At 44.8% G+C, this 20424-nt stretch overlaps 1 protein-coding gene across 2 annotated transcripts in view; it reads right to left on the bottom strand.

Moving 5' to 3' along the window:
- Positions 1-347: 347 nt before the first annotated feature.
- cacna1ia (calcium voltage-gated channel subunit alpha1 Ia) overlaps positions 348-20424 on the bottom strand; it is a 118508-nt gene continuing 98431 nt past the window's right edge. Inside the window, exons 28-37 of one of the 2 annotated variants that reach the window (XM_053851268.1) lie at positions 19089-19222; positions 18881-18951; positions 16089-16167; positions 15692-15813; positions 14647-15081; positions 10409-10759; positions 5357-5494; positions 4378-4573; positions 4067-4320; positions 348-3748 (exon numbers count right to left, since the gene is read on the bottom strand). In XM_053851268.1, the coding sequence (XP_053707243.1) occupies positions 3056-3748; positions 4067-4320; positions 4378-4573; positions 5357-5494; positions 10409-10759; positions 14647-15081; positions 15692-15813; positions 16089-16167; positions 18881-18951; positions 19089-19222 (2473 nt within the window). In that variant the 3' untranslated portion in view covers positions 348-3055. Of the gene's footprint in view, positions 3749-4066; positions 4574-5356; positions 5495-10408; positions 10760-14646; positions 15082-15691; positions 15814-16088; positions 16168-18880; positions 18952-19088; positions 19223-20424 lie in introns of both variants that reach the window. The other variant, XM_053851270.1, reaches the window with a different exon arrangement.

Raw genomic sequence — 20424 nt, 5'->3', positions numbered from 1 at the left:
CAGCTAGCATCGGCACCATAAGGGCTTCTGTTGCAACAAACAAGAAAGTTACAGGGTAAAGCAGAACTTGTGTCGGTGTTGAATCGCAGGAGCGGTTTGTGCAGATGTCTGTTTCCTCCTGGGGGTCTTCAACTTGACCAGAATCTCTGTGGGTTCATGGGAGTCCAGTTGACTTGAGAACCTGAGGCCATTGGACCTGTGATCCTGCAGGAAGAGGTCCTTCTTTGGAGCCATTTGGGTGATGAGCTCACAGAGACCATGGATCGTCCCTGGTGGAGATCCTTCCATGTGGAGGCGAGGTCTTAGGTCTGAAGTAATGAGGGGCCAGAGGCTCTACAGATAAATTAAAATTGTGGAGGCTGGACCCTTCAAGACAGGGCTGATGCTTTGTCATCCTGGAGGTGTTGAGGCGTCAATAAAGGTGGCTCAGGCATCTAGTCAGGATGTCTCCTGGATGACCACCTCCAACTGAGAGGCTGCAGTAGTTCAGACTGCTGCTCCAACTCAGAAAAAAACGGAAGCTGGAGGAATGGTCAGAGGTTGAAACAGAATTCCTCCAAGTTCCACTCCGGATCACAGGTTGGTGCCCTGTGGTTGATCCCGTCACGCCACTCCTGAAGCTGCAGGGTTTGGTCTTCAGTGACCTCTAAATTGCAACCCTTTTTTTTGTGGGCAGATTATAGGGTTGGCTTCATCTCTCCGCCACAGCCAGCTCTCACTGGATCAGTGTCAGCGCCGCCTAATCTGGCCGTGATGAGCAGGGAACCAGGAGTGTTCTTTTAGAGAAAGAGCATCGACTGAATAGCAGTCGTGTAGTGAGGTCACTGGGAACCAAAGCTGAGAGACAGCCTAGGAAAACCTTCCGTTTCTGTCTGAGAAGAGATGATACTCTGGTGGTAGACTTGACTCTCGCCCTGTGTCATTCTCAAGGAACACGTTATTTTGTTCTCAATGTTCCTTAGGTTCCGCCTTTGACATTTATTGCGTATACCTCAGCTGTCCCAAAAAAGCTGCCCCATTGGCTCATTTCGCTTCTAGACTTTGCTAACAGACTTACCTGAGAGGGAGGTGCTTCCGTGGCAGGAACCGTCCCCACATGGGTGCCACCTTTGGCAAGTCATCCAGCTGAAACCTCAACTCTGCTGCTCTATAAGACAGTTTCAAGGCGCATTAACCAAAAGGCAAGGACAAACTCAGTGATATTGGAGATCAGTAACCTTATCTTAGGAGGCCCCCCAGACATATACACGATGTCCAACACCTATGGAGCCTGGAAATGTGCTCTAAAGAAATTCCCACAACGGCGCATGAGGGCATACACATGAAACATTTATTGCTGTGTCAACTGTTACGCCATATTCATCGGCCCGCCATAGGTGGACGGGCTACCTCTCGACCTTAAACAGCCCTTGGTTGTTTTGTTTTCCCTCTTCAACCCTTCCACGTGTCCACACAGATGGGGCAATTGAGGAAAAGGCAAACGCTTGCTCGGAATTAAACACACACATGCACACAGCGCACACCCAACTCTTCCCACCTCGTACTAGCCGACACTTATGATAAACGCAGGACGTCGACATGACTCTTAGCTCGCCCCACATTCCCGCCGCCTCTCCTCTGGGGAAACCAGGACGTAAGGCAAGGATGAAAACAGCAGGGGTGCAACAGTCTTTGATTCAGAAACAGGCTGAGAAATTAGCATAGGGGGCGGTTGATCGCGTGACAGGAGCCGGAGCCGCTGTAAACCGTTTGGAAAGTCCATTTCAGCTTTTGGTAATAAATAAATGTGCTACATGAGTGAGACGGCGACCGCGTTGAGACGTCCAAATGCTTTAACACCTTTCTCGAATTAAAGCTTTCAGAGTGACGATTTACACGAGAAGCTCTTGCTAGCATCGTCAGGGCAACCCAAGTCTGTGAGCTAGAATGCTGAATCGTGACTATGGCTGTTCTCATCTCTAGTCAACACCTGGCCCTCGCACATCTGGCTGGAAGAAAAACACAACAAACAAGAATAAGGGGGGCGTTTCTACAGAGGACAGGGGCGCGGGGGCGGGGCGTGACATTTTTTTTGCTTGTTGGTTTTGTACACCGTCTTAAAAAGATTATAAAATTGGAAGCCACCGGCAGACAAAAGGTCCTACATACACAGCAAGTCAAAGAGACTCGATGGGTTAAAAGAAAACACTTGCAGGTGCCTAGTCTCCTCTCTACAAAAATAGTCAAATAGAAATCACATGGTTACCCCCCTACGATGACATCTTGATACACGTGTATTGATTTAGAAAAAGTCTGGGTTAAATGCAATTCTATCATGCAGAGCCGTCGTCCATTCATCCGAGGAAACAAAAAGTGTGCTTGAAGACTCTCTGTGAACCGTATTTGGCGTTCAGATGGCATCAGTTCTGACCCAGTGAGGAAAAAATATCTGAAAAAAAATCATCACTCCATGCAGGTACAGCACAGTTTCTGTCAATATCTTCTTAATCCGCAGGCAAAAATGGGTCTCTTGTTGTTGCCTCTGTAAGAACATCAAACAATTCATGCCTTGAATTCCTGAGGCTGCACACGCCATGCATTCCTGAACTCTCCTCCACCTCCAGTTTTACTCTGATCTCAACACACGCTGCAGCGCCAGAGTGACCTGTTGTTTCCGTCTGCCGGAACAGATGGACATTAGATCCGCTTTTTGCCTTTGCAGCCAAACAAACGACCTGACGCTCCTCTACCTCTTCCGCCTTGATGTCATCTTGCGAGTCCTGCCAGTGTTGCTCTTCGCACATGAGCTATTGAAAATAGTCTTGGACAGCAAGCAGTTCTAAATCCCTTTTAATGTTCCCCGTCTCCTTAAGAGTCCCGGCGCTCCCGAGGAGGAGGTGGAGTGAAGACACAAAGCTCCTCCAGGTGGCGCAAAAGAGCACAAGGGCTCGTCACGAAAGGTCGACGGGGCAAATTTAGGAGATCTCGTGCCGCCAATCATCCTTCCTGTTGAGAAACAAAAAAGTCTGAGGCACAGAGATGGGCTGGATCCAAGGTATCAAAAGACAAGTGGATTTCATCTGTTCTCCCGACATGGACCTAACGTCGCTTGACTGGAGCTTCTGGCTTTCAGCCCCTGCTCTCCATCTCCTTTATCGTCCCGTCCTTTCTCAAACAACACCCCGGTCCAGGGGTTGGCTAAAAACCCTTGAGGGTCCATCCCCAAAATCTCCCTGCGGCTTTCCCTTCCGCGCGACGACAGCAGCATTCCTCCTTGTTCCAAACTGCCAGTACTGTTGCACTTCTTCACCGCCCCCCCGCTGTAAACCTGAGCGCTGGGCAGCAGCAGGGAGGTCAGCGACAAGCTGCTCAACGCCTCGGACAAGTGTTCACTGTTTCCTGCCTGGCTGGAGCCACAACCGCCAATGGAAGACCCGATGACGATACCCAAATCTTCATCCGACGGGTCGATGGAGTCGTCTCGGGTATATCCAGGGCTGGTGCTCCCTCGTCCACTGCTTTGGCTCCGCTGGTGCCCCTTCGTCGCCTGGAGGGTCAGCGCCGATGACGGGTTGGGTCTTGGTCTGAGGGTTTGCACTGGGGATGGGATGATGGTGCTGTCGGCAGGCGGGGGGTGAGGACACACCAGTGGGGCGCTCGGTATGTTCTGTGGTGGAGAGATGCTGAAACTCAGCCCCTCTTCCAGGGTGGTCTGAAGGCTGCCCTCTGAGCTCCCGGTGGCCAGAGACGAGTCACTGTGGGACGGATACTGGAAGACAGAGAGGGGGAAGTGAGGCAAGCAAGTGGGGTGTCAAACTCCGTCACGCAAGGCAACAAAACTGGACTCAAATCAGGACTGGCGACCAACCAAGTCGAAGGCTGACCAGCACTTGACTAACATTCTGTAATGGCATTGATAGGAAAAGGAGTATAAGCACTAGTTAGTTTGTCTGGAGGGAGACTTTCTTCTTTTCTTCATCATGATCATCATGATCATCATGATACTGACATGCGATTTTGAAGCACTTTAAATTTCTTGTGAATATAATTTCAACAGTCGGCCGGCTCTGGTGGTTCTCCTTCCTACCTGTGTGCACAGCTTCTTGCTGCGGGCTCCTGGCGAGCGCAGGGAGGCCCAGGAGGCGGGCGAGGTCAGTCTCAGGCCTCTGGTCAACCTGAGGCTTCTGCTGCGAGGTGGTGCTGGGATGGCAGCTCCTGCGGGATGGAAGAACTCCGCAGGCAAATGGAGGAGAGGAGACCTGCCGCTGGCTCCTCCCTCGTCTTTGTTGCTCTCCTTGTTGCTGCCAGTGGAAACCCCACCTGGGAGACAAGGGTCGGGCGCTTTTGTTCGGTGAGCTTCTACTTCCATGCTAACACAGAAGACATCTTGATGCTCACCAGGGCTGTGGTGAACTACGTCGGCTTGCATCTCGATCTCCTGCACCGGGCTCTCCAACTCATCACCTCGAGCCCTGCAGACTTGACTGAACCCATGCAGCGAACTTTGCACCAGCGTCTGGGTCTGATGAGTTCCTGTGGGAGCCCCACCATTTCCAGCCTCATCTGAGCTGTGGGACTCAGTCCGGCACCTCCCCTGTGAGAGAACCAGGCCACTTTGTGATATGATGGCGCTTAAATACACACAGGTTTAGTCATAAGAGGACATGCCACCGACTGTCCCACCTTTCAGAAGTGCATGCGCCTGAAAAGAGCTTGAAATTCAAAGACGAATGTTTTGTCATCTATGAGCTGCAGTGTGAGCTGGTGCAGACTAGTGAACATTTTATGAGCACTTGCCGTGAGGGTTTTTAATAACCAACTTGGCACTAACGCTCATGCGCCCTCCAATCTCATTGGTCGCTTGTTACGTCTCCTTCTTTCCCATCAGGGGTTGCCACAGAGAGTCAGCATCCTCCACCTCAGCCTGTCCAACATGTTGCTACATCCACTATATGAAAGGAGGAGCGTGTTAAGTGAAACTTTAACCTTCCAGTCACCGACTCCTTCAAAAGATTGTGACGCCTGAACTGCTCATGAACTGGCCCTCAAACAGGCTCAGTCAAACATCAAAATAGAGGGAATTAGAGGAAGTTTTGAGGGAAGCATCTTTGAACAGAGAAAGTCTGGAGGACGGATTTGTTCATGATGGTCCGGACTGGTCGGGTAATTGGTGCATGAAGATACTGTTGCTCCCCAACAAGAACAAGATGAAGAGCTGCCTTCAGCGCCGCCGTGGAGACATTATGTAACAGTAATTTGGCGTGGAAGTGTGAATTAATCAGGCGGCCGGTGGTGATGCATGTGCTTTCTCTCAGGGGGGAAACAGGGCGGTCGTAAAAACATCTCAAGTGCCACACATAGATCACTGCTCACTCACCTTGCTCTCCTGCACAAACAGCTGGAAGACAGTGTGCTCGTCCAGACTCAGGTCGTCCGGTAAGGCGGGCGAAGACGATTTGTCGGAGAGTGGCTCGGACTTCAGCGACGCCTGCTCGATCTCCGCCATCCTGATCTGCTGCGAGACATTCACTTCAGTTATATACTCCTCAGGCGAAACCCTGAGCAACGTGGACGGACCTGACACCGCAGTGCTGTCGAACAACTTTTAATGACAAATATAAAATATTATCTATTTTAAATTTGAGGCCTTGCGTGACTTTGCGTGCTACTTTACATACATTTTTAAACACTTAAAAAAATAAGAAAAAAAAATATACATGTATATATATATATATATATATATATATATATATATATAATACACATATATATAAATATATATCTATCTATATATATATATATACACGTATATATATTTTTTTCAATATGTTTTTTCCTTATTTTTGTTTCCCAAGCTGTTGGACAGATGTTTATATTTATATATAATATAAATATATAATAAATATAAAAATCTGAAAAAAAAATCATATATATATCAGAAAAATGAAATGAAAAGAAAAATTTAATATATTATATATATTATTATAAAAAAATAATATCAAAATGTATTTAAATATTTCACAAGAGGTATTGTGACACAATGACATTGCTTTCTGAGCTAAAAGTTGTAAGCTTCATAGCTATTTGAAGTACTTCATGGCAGGCGACAGTGATTTGTGTAAAACTTTAGTTGTGCAAGGTCAGGACGTGTTTTATTTGTACTTGAGTTGCCATGGTAACGGCGGGTTTCTACAATTCTTTGTCTGTAAATATTATTCTTCTGTGTGCAGTATTAGCATTTAAATATGAAAGAGATGTGTGTCTGTTTTTTTTTCCGGCAGGATTATGTTAATGCACTCCAGTCAATTTTCCCTCCCCAAAAAAACTTCAGTGCACAGAGAATCAGGGGCCAAGACGAGAAAGCCATTACACTGAACGGGATCAGAGTTTCATTAAATCCCGTGAAGCCGACGTTGGCAGGCGCCTGACCGCGTGTCGGCTCTGTTTTGTTCCTCCCGTCAGGAGCTTTCGTCATTATCTAAACAGTCAGCAGAGAGAGGCGCTTTCTGATTTCAAACTCAAATATTAGATGAAACGTTTTGTCGTATCTGTGGCGCCTCGGCGGGCTCCTTCAAGACAGCAAAACAAACAAGTGCATGTGTTCTACGTTTAAAATTGCTCTGATGTCGACAGAAACGCTCCGATGGGGATTTAAACATCTTGAAAAAGATTCATGCGACTAACAGGGAGCGAAATATATCAGTATTCCAGGATAAAGTGTGAAAATTGAAAAGAGTACTAGACTTTTTTTTTTAACCTGAGCTATGTGTAGTGTTAAATTGGGTGAGCGCTATGACTCCATTTATGTATTCGAGTCAGTCATGCTCCCGTCTTCATCGTTTTAATCCCAATAATAAAAGCTTTTCAAACCGTGTAGCCAAAGAAAATGGCCACCGCTTTTCACCTAAGGAGCACCTTAACTGTGGAAAGTTAACAAAACACTCAACATCCATCTACACTCCACGGACGTGCTGACACCTGCAGGGAGAACATCCACAGATGAGAGAGACAGAGAGGTTAATCCACAGAGAAAGGACAAATCACAGCAGATCAGGAAACACATAGAGATGACAAGGAACAGAGGCAGGAACGGTTTGAGGTTCGGAAACACTCTAATGCTTCCATCTGTACCCGGGGAGGCAAATAACACCGTCGCAGGTTTACTGCGCCAAGAGACTGAAGGTAAACTGGACTGATCTGTTGCTACTTAGCAGTGACCTCCAGGTCTGACTAAACAGAAGGCGACAAGTTCCAGGCAGCTCATCTCTGTCCACTGTACGGCTCGGGGGCTGTATGTGGTCCATACAAAGCTCATACCGGTCCCCATATTACACACCAGGTTTAATACCTGCATACTTGTCCTTTATATTGTGAATAAAATGTGCTTATATTTCAACAGAATAGTAATGGAGTATTGTGAAAGTTATGTTCCAGTGGCAGCCACTGTTTTAGCGTCTGCTAATTTTAATGTTAGCATAATTCATAAGGGAGCCCCACTATTGACAGATCATCAGCTTTGGTATATATATTTAATATACATTACAGTTGTGTGGCATATCATCGAAGTCTAATTTTCAGTACTTTCTTATTTTTTTTCAATCCAAAATTACACACCAAAATCCTATTTTTCCCTGGGAAAACCTGGGACGGACGAGATGAGGAACAAGAGTCACGTGATCATGACAAACTTTTTTTTTTCCATTTGTTTTCATTCTTTTTTTTCATGATCATATACATTTGCACGTCTTATAAAGCATATTCAAACTATATTCATTTTCAATAACAATTGTGAGTTTCCCAACAACACCCGCAGGTTTTCCTGCTCAAATGTGAGTGGAATGAACCAATGAAGTTCCTATATGGTTTATAATATTTATAATAATAAATAATATAAAACAGCTATGAACTGGCTGTGGCAGTTAAAAAAAATGGTCGTGACACAATATTAAGTTGCGTTCTTACTGTAAACATCGGGAGTGAACACTAAACAACACTGAACACGATGATCAGGTGACCTCCGTCTTCGGCACCATCCCATTTTTACAGGACAAATTGAATTTTGCCTTGGACCAAAAACACGCTTTTTAAAAAGTGTTCGCTCTCCCTGGTGTAATTATGTGAGGCCGAAGCTTTGCCTTTCATTTGCGAGTTAATGCAGAAGTTTGTTCGAGGGGCTTAAGAAATTAGACTTTCAAAGTAGCCTCTGATGCCGCCTTTCATGATGGTGCTCTTCGTAATGAGAGGCAGCGGCTGTCAGGAGACGTGATGGGGCTGAAGCCCAACTTCCACGATGCTAGAGCTATATAGTGTGTGATGCAAAGATGAACCCTGTGAACCATTTCTATTTGCCACTGGTTCTGCTCATCTCTGACTGGTGAAATTAGAGCTGAGCTAAAAGGCAGTGCTGTGGATTTAAGATATGTTGGCTCGACTCCAGAAAACGGTGTACTTTCACTGGCGCAGACGCTAAAAATGAAGTGACTACGGTTCGATGAAATACACTTCTCTCGGGTTGCTCAATAGTATCGATGAACAACATGGCTTACCAGTGTCGCTGACAAACATAACCCACAACGCTCGGCCCCCGCTACATACCCACACCGCTCCTCACGGACAGCACACACACAGCGAAGCAAACGTTAGTAGACTGAAGGTAAAGATAGCTGGAGGGGTAAAGGGGAAGTATGAGGAAGAAGGAGGAAAGATTGATGCTTTGACAGCGTCTGCAGACAGGCAGAAAGCAGGACTGACAGGTTAGATGGGTTAGAGCCCAGTTATTGCTTCTTCTGAGCCGACCTGCTGCACTTCATCATCCAGATGGACAACGGCGACACGAGACAGAGAGCTTGTGAGTTTTGGTTTCACACACCAAGACGAGCCACAGAGTACTCCCAGATGCATCCACAGGAGAGGAACGTGTTAGTGCCTGCGTGCTTGCATGCATATCTGGAGTCGTTGCATGGAGGTTAGCATGCAGCGGGCCTCATTAATCCACACTTCTGCAGCCATGGAAAATAGATAAGATGTTGAGAAGTAAAACTGGAGAGCAGCTGACGTATCATTACACTGTCCATTCATTCTGCTTCACGTGATGAATGAGGCCCTGCGTGTGTGTAAGTGTAAGTGTGTGTGGGTACACAGATTTTACAAAGAAGTTTCACACATTGACACTAGTTAGAAACGAACGTCGCGAAGCTAATAGGAATAGTCACAGCGGGTACACAACTTTTAAACCACACAGTGAATATCCAATGGTTTTACAGTTCAGTCTGGACGCTCCAGTGAACATGCTGTGTGCTCGACTGAACATGGCGCTCGCTCTGACTCACTCGGGTGCTGCTGTCAGGCCGGAGAGCCCAGAACGTCTACCTGCTAAGTGTGTGATCTATTCAAAAGGACTGTGAAGACGTGCAATAATAATAGCAATGGCAACATGTCGGCGAGGCCACGTCCATGCTAACACTTCTGTGCTTTTTTAACTGAAATGCTACAATATATAACCATCGATTTCCAGTTGAAACTTTTCCTTTTGCCTGAGTCAGTTTAACAGTTTCTCATGTGTACCAAATGGAGTGCTAGAGAGAACAGTACAACAGCAGTTGGGTCGGTTACTAACTGGGCCTCCAGTGCCTCATTAAAAGTGGAATGTTGTGTCAAACAATTGCAAGCAGGAGATGAAAGTATGAAAATGAGATTCATTTTTGTTCCTTTATGAAGTGCAGTCATGGAGCGATTATAAATCTCCATCACAACTCTACAGCTTCACCAGCTGTTTGGATGATCTTGTCGCACATTGACTGTCGGATATGGCCCCAAGCAATTCCCTAAATCTTCCCCCAAAAAACACGTCATGAAAGTGTTGCCGCTCCATTGCAACCACTAGGTGGCGTAATTATGTTGTATATTTATGAACTTAGAAGCAAACTTGCTGCCACGTTTCACTCTTAAAGCCCATTTATACTCAACGTCACCAAATGGAGCAGTACCACCGGATACCGTCGGGGGCAGAGTAGCTGTTACTACACGGTACATAGGTCAAATGGGACAGTAAGAATCGCAATATATGTCACAGCCCCAAGAGGTACTTTATCAATACTTTGTCATGTTTGTTTTGGAGTTTCTTGTTGTCATAAACTTTTGACTCTGGGCTGCTCCCCCTGGTGGATATATTGGTGAACAGCAATACCAACACAAAGAACGCATGGAAGCATGCGATCAGTGACAGTAACATTTGTATCAGAATGGTACAGTTTCTTAGGTAAAGGGAGCATAAATGGGCCTCTAAGGTTCTGAGATTGCACTTCAATATGAACCTTGCATATTTCTCCGCTGCTCAAAAAAGTTGCTTCTCATTTTTAAAGGGTAAAGACGAATCAACTTCAGTGACGTGGTGTGTGTGTGTGGTGTCATCACTAGTGAAGAGTGGTACCTCTTGCGGATGACCCCTGCAGTCTTTGCAGATAAGTGTCGGGGAGGAGTAGTGGTGGAAGACAGAACCAGAGAGGTTGTCGATCATCAACATCTCCCCCTCTAACGTATCCTTGATGAGGAGGGATACACTGTCCAGCCACTGGCTCTCCTGGAACACATACACAAACACACGGGACACACACACACACACACACACACACACACACGGGAAGCAGGCCGGCAGACCAGTATTGCACGCAGGAGCAAACGTGTGCACATGCCGACATGCGAAGGAGAAGGAACACGCAGGGAAATGCAAACACCAGTTGAAGGTTAATAGAAATGCATTAGTGCACACAAAGGTGTTACGCTGTCTTATACAAAATTCAACGCCCACAGATGATCACACACACGGCACAGATGGCACAATACAGATCAAGACAAGCTTTCAGTTGGCAATTGTATCTCGTAAATTAAGTGGGAAGAGACGGAAACAGTAGCCGTCACATGTTGTGATGTAGTTTTAGATGTAGTCTCAGACATCCCATAATATATAGATTTAAGGTGTGAGTTACAGACCCACCAGGGACGAAACATTGCTGTCAAGCATCTTTATACAACGTAAAATTCTTCCTCTTTTTAATTATTATTTAATATTTTAATCTTTTTTTTTTAAAAGTAGTAAACAAAAATAAAGCCGGAAAAAAGCAAAAGAAGAGGATATTTTTCAAGAATAATGACAATTAATAGTATTAAATAAAAATAAAAGATTGCAGTTGCCAGTGGATATTATTCGACAGCGTGTTATGCCTTTCACGACCTAAAAAGCCTTGTTGTGCATGATGTGTCTGCCTCCAGCTGACCAGAATAAATGCGTCCAAATGAAGGCTCCATGAATTAGCTATTCCAATGCAAGTCAATAGTGTGACCTGCAGACATCAAAGTGTCCAGGTCTCACCCTCCCACAGCAACCACTCTGCTCACTACATCTACATTGTGCCTAACATTCATTTGTCGTCTCACAAATATAGAATGGAAAACAACATTTTAATGTCCATATAAGAGAAAGCAAACACTGCACGTCTAAAGCAACAGCGTCATTTTGTCTTATTACATAAACGTGTTGCTGTTGGACACTATTTTTAGACTTTTTTTTTTTACGTAAAAGTTTGTATTATTCTTAGTGGTAGTGCTCCAGTGTTATAAGCCTCACTCCTGGGTCGACAGCGTGTGGGCTGAACGCTCCACAAGACACGCTACTGTACTCAGCAACATCAGCCCACATTACAAGCGCACAGAAATAACGCTGAGTCGGCCTTCGACACCTCGCGGCTCGCATTCTCACAGACTTTCCGAAGATAGTCCGCCCAGGTGGAGGGTCTGATATAAAAATACTGTTTGATTGACTGCGGTGGCCCATGTGCTGGCCCCCATTAATAACTGTATTAGTGGGCAACAATGGGAGCGGTCTGGAGGGAATCCCAGTGAGGGAGCGGAGAAGGCTGAAATTAATTACTGGCTCTATCTGACTGTCACTGGCTCAGCTATTATCTCGCTCCTCTTTTATTCCCCTTCTCCCCCGACTCTGTGTGCGCTTCTCCCTTTATACGGTTTATCCAGCCAAGCCGGTGCTACTACACAATCAAAAATGACACTTTCACTGATAACACTCGCCGCAGATACAAAAGCCCTCCGTGCTATTCTCTTGAACTTAGTAAATCATCCACTCTGAAGGGCTTCTCGCCTCGTATGGAGCAGAGCTGCTGTGTAAGGGCCCCACAAGAGAAGGCGCCATGATGCATGAGCTTGGATGGAGAATTGGAGTCCAAAGAAGAGCACAAAGGAGCAACATTTTCTCCTCAACAACTCAGATGCCTGTGTAATCCAGCACACCATTCGTGGCTCTATCCAGAGCAGTGTGACTATGAAGCAGAAGTTGCTGACATTGCAAGAATTTCAATTGCAATATTGCGTAGCAACATTTGAGAATTGTAATTTCCAGCATCAAGGCTGAAGCAAGTGCTAGTAAGAAGGATATGTGTCATAGCTCAGCTCTTTTTCGTGACACGACCAATGACAACCTTACAGTTACGGGACCTTGCTAAAGTCTACCAACATGCACTTTGTGCATATGTTAACTCACAGGCCTTTTTTTTTATCTGTATACAGCTTTTAATTCTTTTCCTGGACAATGACAAAAAATGAAAATATCAGAGCAAATTGATTTCAGATAATGAATTATAGTAATAAATAATAACATGGCAAATATCGCAGATTAATCTCACAGAAACTTTCTTTTGGCGGGGAACATTTTTCAGTGCAGCGTGAGGTCATGACAACAACATCCACGAGGAAGGAGAATTGTTGAGATTCGGCTGACGGACGTGAAATATCAGTGAAAATATTTAAGCCCATGTCTGAAGAGAGTAAAACTGTGATAATTCAGATATCAAATATTGAATTGCAACCAATGGTGATGAATTAAATATAAAACCTCTACCTTCACCCACAACCACCGTCACTATCATGTCTAACCCAAGCTTCCTTTTCGCTCAGCTCAGATTTATCCTATAATGCCCGTGTTCACAAGACTCTCATGAGCTCAGAGCAAAAGTAAAATTACATTTTGAATTCTAAATAGTTTATATACTACTTTATTGTCCTTCATAACAAATGAAATATTAAAGAAAATGCCTTGTTATATAGTGCCTTTTTGAAGTCATATTGACATGTTTTACTCAGAGTTGTGCGGCTAAAATATTCATCACTTCTTCGTCAAGCTATTCCACCATTTATGATTTCTATTGGGAACATTGAAATAACATGAAAAAATATATCATGAAATAACATACTACAAGCATATAATGCAGTGGTGGCGTTACAGAGGCGTTATAGAGTTAAGAAAATTTCAGATGAGATTATTTTTCTACCGTCTTTCTGTCTTTGACAGTTTGCCTCTCAATAAACATGAGGCCCCTCAGGAAATGTAACTGTCCACCCCTGCTCTAGTAGAACGACTCAGTCTCTCCTCTCAAAAATCACACGGCGTCTTCTTCTTCTCCTCAACTTTCCTCAGTACCTTCATCTCTCACTAAACTCTGCTTCCTCTTCACCATCCACCAACGCTTCACTCATGTTTCTCTTCTCTTGTCAGCGAATTGAAGACTATATTTGATAAGTTTGAAGACCAAAGTACTTGAAAACAAGCCTCCTTTCACCATTTGCGAGCACATAACCCGTATCTGAGATGGCGAGCACGAGGGCAGAATGCTGCGTCTGCGCTAAACTCCGCTGTCAGCCAACACGCAGCTAAAAATGGATCCATGTTGCCAAGTTTAACCCTGTGAAGGTGAACGGCGTGCGACAGTCGATGAGTCATTGTTTTGAGTTTCGCAGCAGGGAAACCTCTCAGGAAGAATTTTCATTTCATAATCAAAGCACGTACGTACAGTCAGACCAAAGCGCGACCTCGCAGTCTATTTGATGTCTAATTTCGGAAAGAGCTGCACCTGTTGCCAAAGACAAGATAGCAGAGCTGATGATACTCCTATGCCCTACATAAGTTGGTCAAATGCATCGCCAAGTTCTGAGGAACATTTCAAACTATCAGCCACTTGAAGTGACTTTATTCCAAATGCTCTAATTGTCCCGTCCTCGCTCTTAAGTTCCACACAAAGGAATCAAAAGCAGAAAGAAATCATACAGAGTTGGAGAGATAATTGAGGATATCATGCGACGCAGCTGTCAGTCAGCGCAACACAAAAGGAAAAAAAGAAAGTAATGACTCTCCACGCGCTCTCTCAAATCTGACTTCTTCCGCCTCCTCGCTGAAATGACTTTGGTAATGTTTGCCTCCACTGTTCCTGCTCTTGCTGCGGCGTAACGCGATTAGAACAGGCGACTGACATCAAGGAAAATTCAAAATATTCATCTTCAATTGCGTTATTATGGAGCTCATGTTGGGCTCATGCTTGGAAGACACTAGTTTCGTATGAAGATTTGTATATTTTATAGAGTTTTTACAGGTTAAGTTTGCATTTATATGAGCTCATTTTCTGCCGACAGTGACGCGGTGAGCTCCAACTTGATGTGACAGCACAAAGCGCTGCAGAAAAAGAAGGTTCTTCCTTTTCAAATCAACTTCGTGTTTTTGGTGAATGAACACATGTAAAGTTGGACTCTGAAGATTGACTTGAGACAAAGATATTCACCAACACTCACGCTGACAACACTCACAACACAAAAGTACACACTCACTTGTGCTGGTGAGTACAGCGGCCTGCCAGAGTCTTGAGAGGTGTATATCCCAGAGTGCGTGGTGGCCGTCGAGAGTCGCATCTTCCGAACTCCTTCTCCTCGCTCCCTTGCTACTGCCGTGGGAGGTCCTCCTTGTGTGGCGTTTGCTAGCGCTTTCTCAGTCCCAGCACCCCCACAACCGGGGGCGCCCATGCAACAGAGGGTGCCCTGGGCCAACTCCAGCTCAATCTCTGCATCCATCTCCGCCTCCTCTTGGGCCTCCTTGTTGGAGTCGTCCAGGTGCTTCATCAGCACGGCCACGACCACGTTGATGAGCACAAACTGGGCGGTGAGCACGAAGGAGACAAAGTACATGGGCGAGATAAACTGAAGGCTGGGATTGCAGGCGTAGTCGATGTCAGTGCCGTGATCTGGTGGGCACTCCCGCAATGTGTCCTGTGAGGGGGGGGTAAAGATGACTGTAACTGATGCACTGTCTGGTTAGACATGTCTTGATACTATGAGAAGAAAATGTGACATCACTGAACAAAAAAATGGTTAAAATTTGAGGGAAATTTTGAAAATATATATGTAATAGAACAAGCACAAAATTTGTTCACATAGAGGAGTAAATACCAAAACAGTGCTCAGAAAAAAATCCTACACACGTAACAAAAATAAATAACAATTATAATAGTAAAGTACAGAATTATGAAAATGTAAAAAATGATGGGGAAAATATTTTGTGCCAAAAGAATATAAGTTATAAAGAACCATGACTTGAAAACTATATTTTAAAAATGTTTATAACAGACTCAACAAAATTGACATTTCACACTTTCATATTCATCACGTCGCAGATGTCACAGCCGGCATGATGAACACCTCAAAGAAAACGTTTTTCAAACTTGTTTACTTTGCAAGATTGTTCGATTAAAAAAAAAAAAAAAAAGGTTTTAACTGACGGCTGCGTACAATTTATTATTCATCGAATATGTCAAGGCAGAGTCAAAAAAATTAAAAAGATTCCCAAAAGCAAATATTAAGTCGGTAAAAGAGCACTTGCCTTCATTATGCCATTCCAGTTGTCGCCCGTGGAGACTTGAAACAAGGTCAGAAAGGCCATGCCAAAGTTTTCAAAAGTGGCGTGACGACTCATCCCCTCACAAGGGTAGTCAGCGTTACAAACTGAGGGCAAGAGTTTCAAACAGCAGGTCAGTTTTCAAGGGACACGCTGGACGCCGCTGCTCATTCTGTACCAAGACTGGTTTAGAAAGAAGACATCGACTGTCGCAGCAGGCTGTCACACAACGTCTGATTCTGCCATCCCTCTTCTTGGGAACACTATTTTGTCATGACTCTATATGAATAGAAATCCACTCTAGCGACAAACAGGCCTTTATTGAAAACCACTTCTGGATGGAGCTATTACGCTTAACTGACTAATCCCAGCGTGCACTCACCAAGTTCTCCAAAAAGCTCCACTCCTAAGGCGGCGTAGATGAAAAACAGCAGCATGAAGAGCAGACCCAGGTTACCCACCTGCCGCACAAACACAGTGGCTTATTTATTAATAAATCTTTTTTCACCAACAGGTCGATTTGCCGACGTTCTTCACGCTCATCTGTGGCACGCTTTGATTCGTTTCATCTCCTCCACGAGAATTATTGATGCTTTAATCAGCCAGCCCTCCGCTCAAATTCATCATCATTTGCTGCTTCATGTTGTCCAATAAGGAGAGTGGTGACAAATTGAGGTGCCGTGTCAAGAGGATCCATTTTACAAGAGCTGCGGGGAGCAGGGACGTGCGGGAGGAGCTTCATTCATCTCACATGATCCAGAAGTTTGACATGCCTGTGCACTGGAAATAAGTCTGCCGCTTGAAGTAGAACAGAGGCTCTTGAAGAAACCAGAGGGCGGCGAGTGTGGAGGAGCCCTTTGAAACTGTGATGTTACATTTATAGTGCGGGTCAAATAAGGCTGCACCATGACAGTACAGTCATAACAGTGTAGTGATAACATGAAGCCACATTATTACAGCACCACTACCCCAACACAACACTACTACTACCAATCTACTGAAACATAGCAGCTTATATAAAAACCACTGCAAACCCACTGCAACAAATACTTCTTATAATACACCTGCTCATTTTACTGCAATATGTGCAGCAAATACAACTTCTTTTTGCACACTGCTACTGCAACTATTACAACAGCTGCTTCTACTACAACTTAAAATAATAGCACTATTATCACTACTAATACAATGATTACAACTGCTACTACTCACTCTACTTCAACTGCATAATTACTACCTGATAACTAATACAATCACTACAAACAAAATACAAACTCTATGAACACGCTACAGCAACTACAATTACTACATTCCCTAATAATACTATAATTACTAATATTACTACACACCAACTAATAATGCTGCAAGAACTACTAATATTATTGTAATCACAACTAGTAACACAACATGCACTACTAATAATGCTGCGGCCAATATTAAAGGTACAACAAGCACTACTTATACTACAACAAGTACTACATTTACTACATCCACTACTGGTCCTTAAATCACTCATATAACTGCAAATAACTGATGGCTAATGCACATTGAATTAAAAGGTGAAATGGCAACGACTGCGTATCTTCAAGTGTGAGGTTCTTTGAAATACTACAAAGAGTGTAGGGACTAGACCCTGCATTAAGTAGCATTACGGCACCTCTTTTTCCTGCCAGAAGTAGAGTGCTTTTAGAGCCAAACCAGAGGCCGTGAATGTTTTTCAAAGAGCACATCACGGTGCATTCAGCGCCATGACTGGTGGGGTTTTGCAGAAGGACACGTTTCCCCATGAGCAACTCAATGTTGAAAGGAATATTCATCAAAAAGCGAGGACGTCTCAGCAGAGAAGAAAATTCACATCCATCTTTTTGATGGCTTTCCGCGTCTTCATTGTTTTAATGAGTGAATCCCAGAAACAAGAGAGGCGCGGCTCTATTCTGCAGGGCAGACCAGGAGTCTTCTCTAAACAAAACATGAGGCTCCAGATGGCAGCAGCATCTGGAGTCTTACACCACAGAAAAGTTAAACCACAGGTCTAACTTTATTGATACGTAGGAGAGTCATTTATCGCCTCCATTTTGCATTTCTCTGACTGAATGTGCTTTGATGAAGTTCCCTTTCATGATAAGCATCAGACTCAGATGCTCCAGTTTGTCTCTAATTGATTTGGCAGTGAAATAATATTATCGCTTCTGCTGCGACCGCTCATCAGGTTTACAATTCCACCTGTGACTCCTTCATCGCCTGGCTGCCCCAGCACCCGGGGAGGCAGACCTCTGTTTGAGTAGTCCCAAGTTTAATTACCTCTCCTGGTGCCCGGGGGACACAGCAAGGGCCTCCGTGGTAATGAGACCAGGATCAATAGCAGCGGAAGACAACACATCTCCTCTGCCCAACATCTGCCTGTCACACCGCCTTATTCCTCAGTCTTCTCAGATTTGTTTTCCATGTTCTGCCATTGCGAAGGCATCAAGATCAGTGTTTTACACCTTTCCTCCCTAAACTACCATTCTATCTTCTCCCCTGCCTGCTTCTCTTCCTCCAACTACAAAATAACACCATATAATTTGCCACCTAAGGTATTTACAATGTCTTATATAAGAAATAAACATTCATCAGGTCCGCTCTTCTCCTTACTTCTCCTCTGACAATGATTCCTCTTTCTCCTCCTCCTCCTCTCCAGATACTACACCTCCTCCTGATTCCAAACCACACTCGACAGTGATTCTTCTTCTCCCCCAAAGTCTTCTGCCTCTTGTGATCATTTAGCACATGCAAGAACCTCACTGGTTGTCTACCTCTCCTCCTTTCATCCAGTAACTCCAACATTGTTTTGGGGCATAAGCATTATTGTAAACTACAATAGCAACAATATTAAAAAGTTGACATTTGAGTAAGTTGATGAGAAAGCTCAAACTTTGCTAAATGAACTGCAGGCTGGTTCCAGAAGCCCCCACTGTTCGGAGCACACTGGCATCTCAGTGGGAGTCGGGGTTCTCTCCATGGTGCTGAAAGCAAGACAAAGCTTTTGTGTGTCTGTTTGTGTGCGTGTGTAGCAGTCTGTTGTACGAGTGAGTCATCTATTAAAGTTGTCTCGCAGTCCCACGGTGAGACGGGGGCTTGTGCTTCAGCAGCTATTGACTCTGAGAGTGTGTGTGAGGACAAAAGAGTGTGTACCTGAGGCAGGGCTTGAACCACCGTATCCAGCAGCGCTCGCATTCCTGTCGCCATCTTCAGCAGCTTAAGCACTGTGCGGGAGAAACGAAGGCGTCGACTTTAGAGACAGCCACCAGAGGAATGGCGGATAAACCGCATGGTAATTCAGGGAGTGGTACTTTAGAGTCGAGTGTTGCTGTGTGCAAATGTGTGATGCACTCATTCACACCTCGAGCTATCCTCAGCACTCTCATGATCCGGATGATGGTGGGGTTAATGGGCAAGGCAGCACTGATCTCAATCTCCTCCAGGGTGATGCCCATCACGGAGAGAAGCACGATGGCCAAGTCCAGCTGGTTCCACCTTCAGGACGACAGTCATGCAGCCCAAATAATTCAAGGACGAATCATGTGTCTCCAGAAACCCTGCCATATTGAATATTAGCGGAGTGTGTGGAGTAATAAGCTTTTACAGTCATCATTAAACATCTTTTAAAAGGGCATAAAGAGCAGATGCTGCTTAGTCTCCGGCTGCTAAACCAGACTGAACATTAGTTACAAGCTGCTGATGTCGCACTGACTGATTAGTTATCAGCAGCGTGATAAACGGCGGAAATGCACTCCAATCATCGAGAGCCGCCGAAGGAAGAATAAATCTAGCGCGGAGCTGACCTGACAACACGACTCTGGAGAGGAGGGCTGCGCAGCTGGGTTTGTTATGTGCCACGTGCCTCCGTCTGGCTGTGTCTGTGCAGCCTGTTGATGCTCCATACGTTCGAGGATCAATTCCAGCTAAAATCATAATGGCTGTTTTGTAGCCTCTTTTTGGGGCATAATGGTGTTATTATTTAGACTGGTTATTTTGGTCATTTGCAGGATGAATTACTGTTACTTTTTCAAATATCATTGCCACACCATTAAACGTTCTATTAAATGGAGTTCCACCGCTATCTTTACACGTTTTACTAAAACAAAGGAAACAGAAAGTAAAACTATTTAATGAAACCCCTGCTCCTGAAACTACTCGTCCTACACTTGCCACCACTGCTACCAATATTGCTTTTCCACCTCCTCCACTCTTTATCCCTTCACCTCATCTTTCTCGTCCTTATACTCTTCATCATCATCATCATCCTCTATCTAATTTATTCCCCACCTATTGCTATTACATCTGACATTTCTTCTTCTCCAGCTCCTATTGCTCCTTCATCCTCCCCCACCTATTTCTCCCTTCTTTCTCCTACAACTTTGGCTGCTCCTTCTCCAATTCATCCTGTTCCTAATCCTCCTACCATGAGTCATTTTTCTGCTCCTCGCACGATTGCCCCACATCTTCTATTCCTCTGACAAATACCTCCTTCACTTCCTTATCCTCAACCACTATTCCTTCTATGCCCCCTTCCGCCTACATCCATAGCTCCTCCTCTACATACGATTCCTCATTCTCCCTCTTTCACTGCTATCCCCTCTCCTCTTCGACATCTATTACCCCTCCTCCTCCAAAAACTATTCCATTCACTCCTCTTCTCCCTTCTCCTACAACTGAAGCTCCTCCTCTTATTTCAC

This window comes from Synchiropus splendidus, chromosome 19 (genome assembly GCF_027744825.2).
Source record: "Synchiropus splendidus isolate RoL2022-P1 chromosome 19, RoL_Sspl_1.0, whole genome shotgun sequence".
Taxonomy (NCBI): domain Eukaryota; kingdom Metazoa; phylum Chordata; class Actinopteri; order Syngnathiformes; family Callionymidae; genus Synchiropus; species Synchiropus splendidus.
This window is presented reverse-complemented; position numbering and strand designations above follow the sequence as displayed.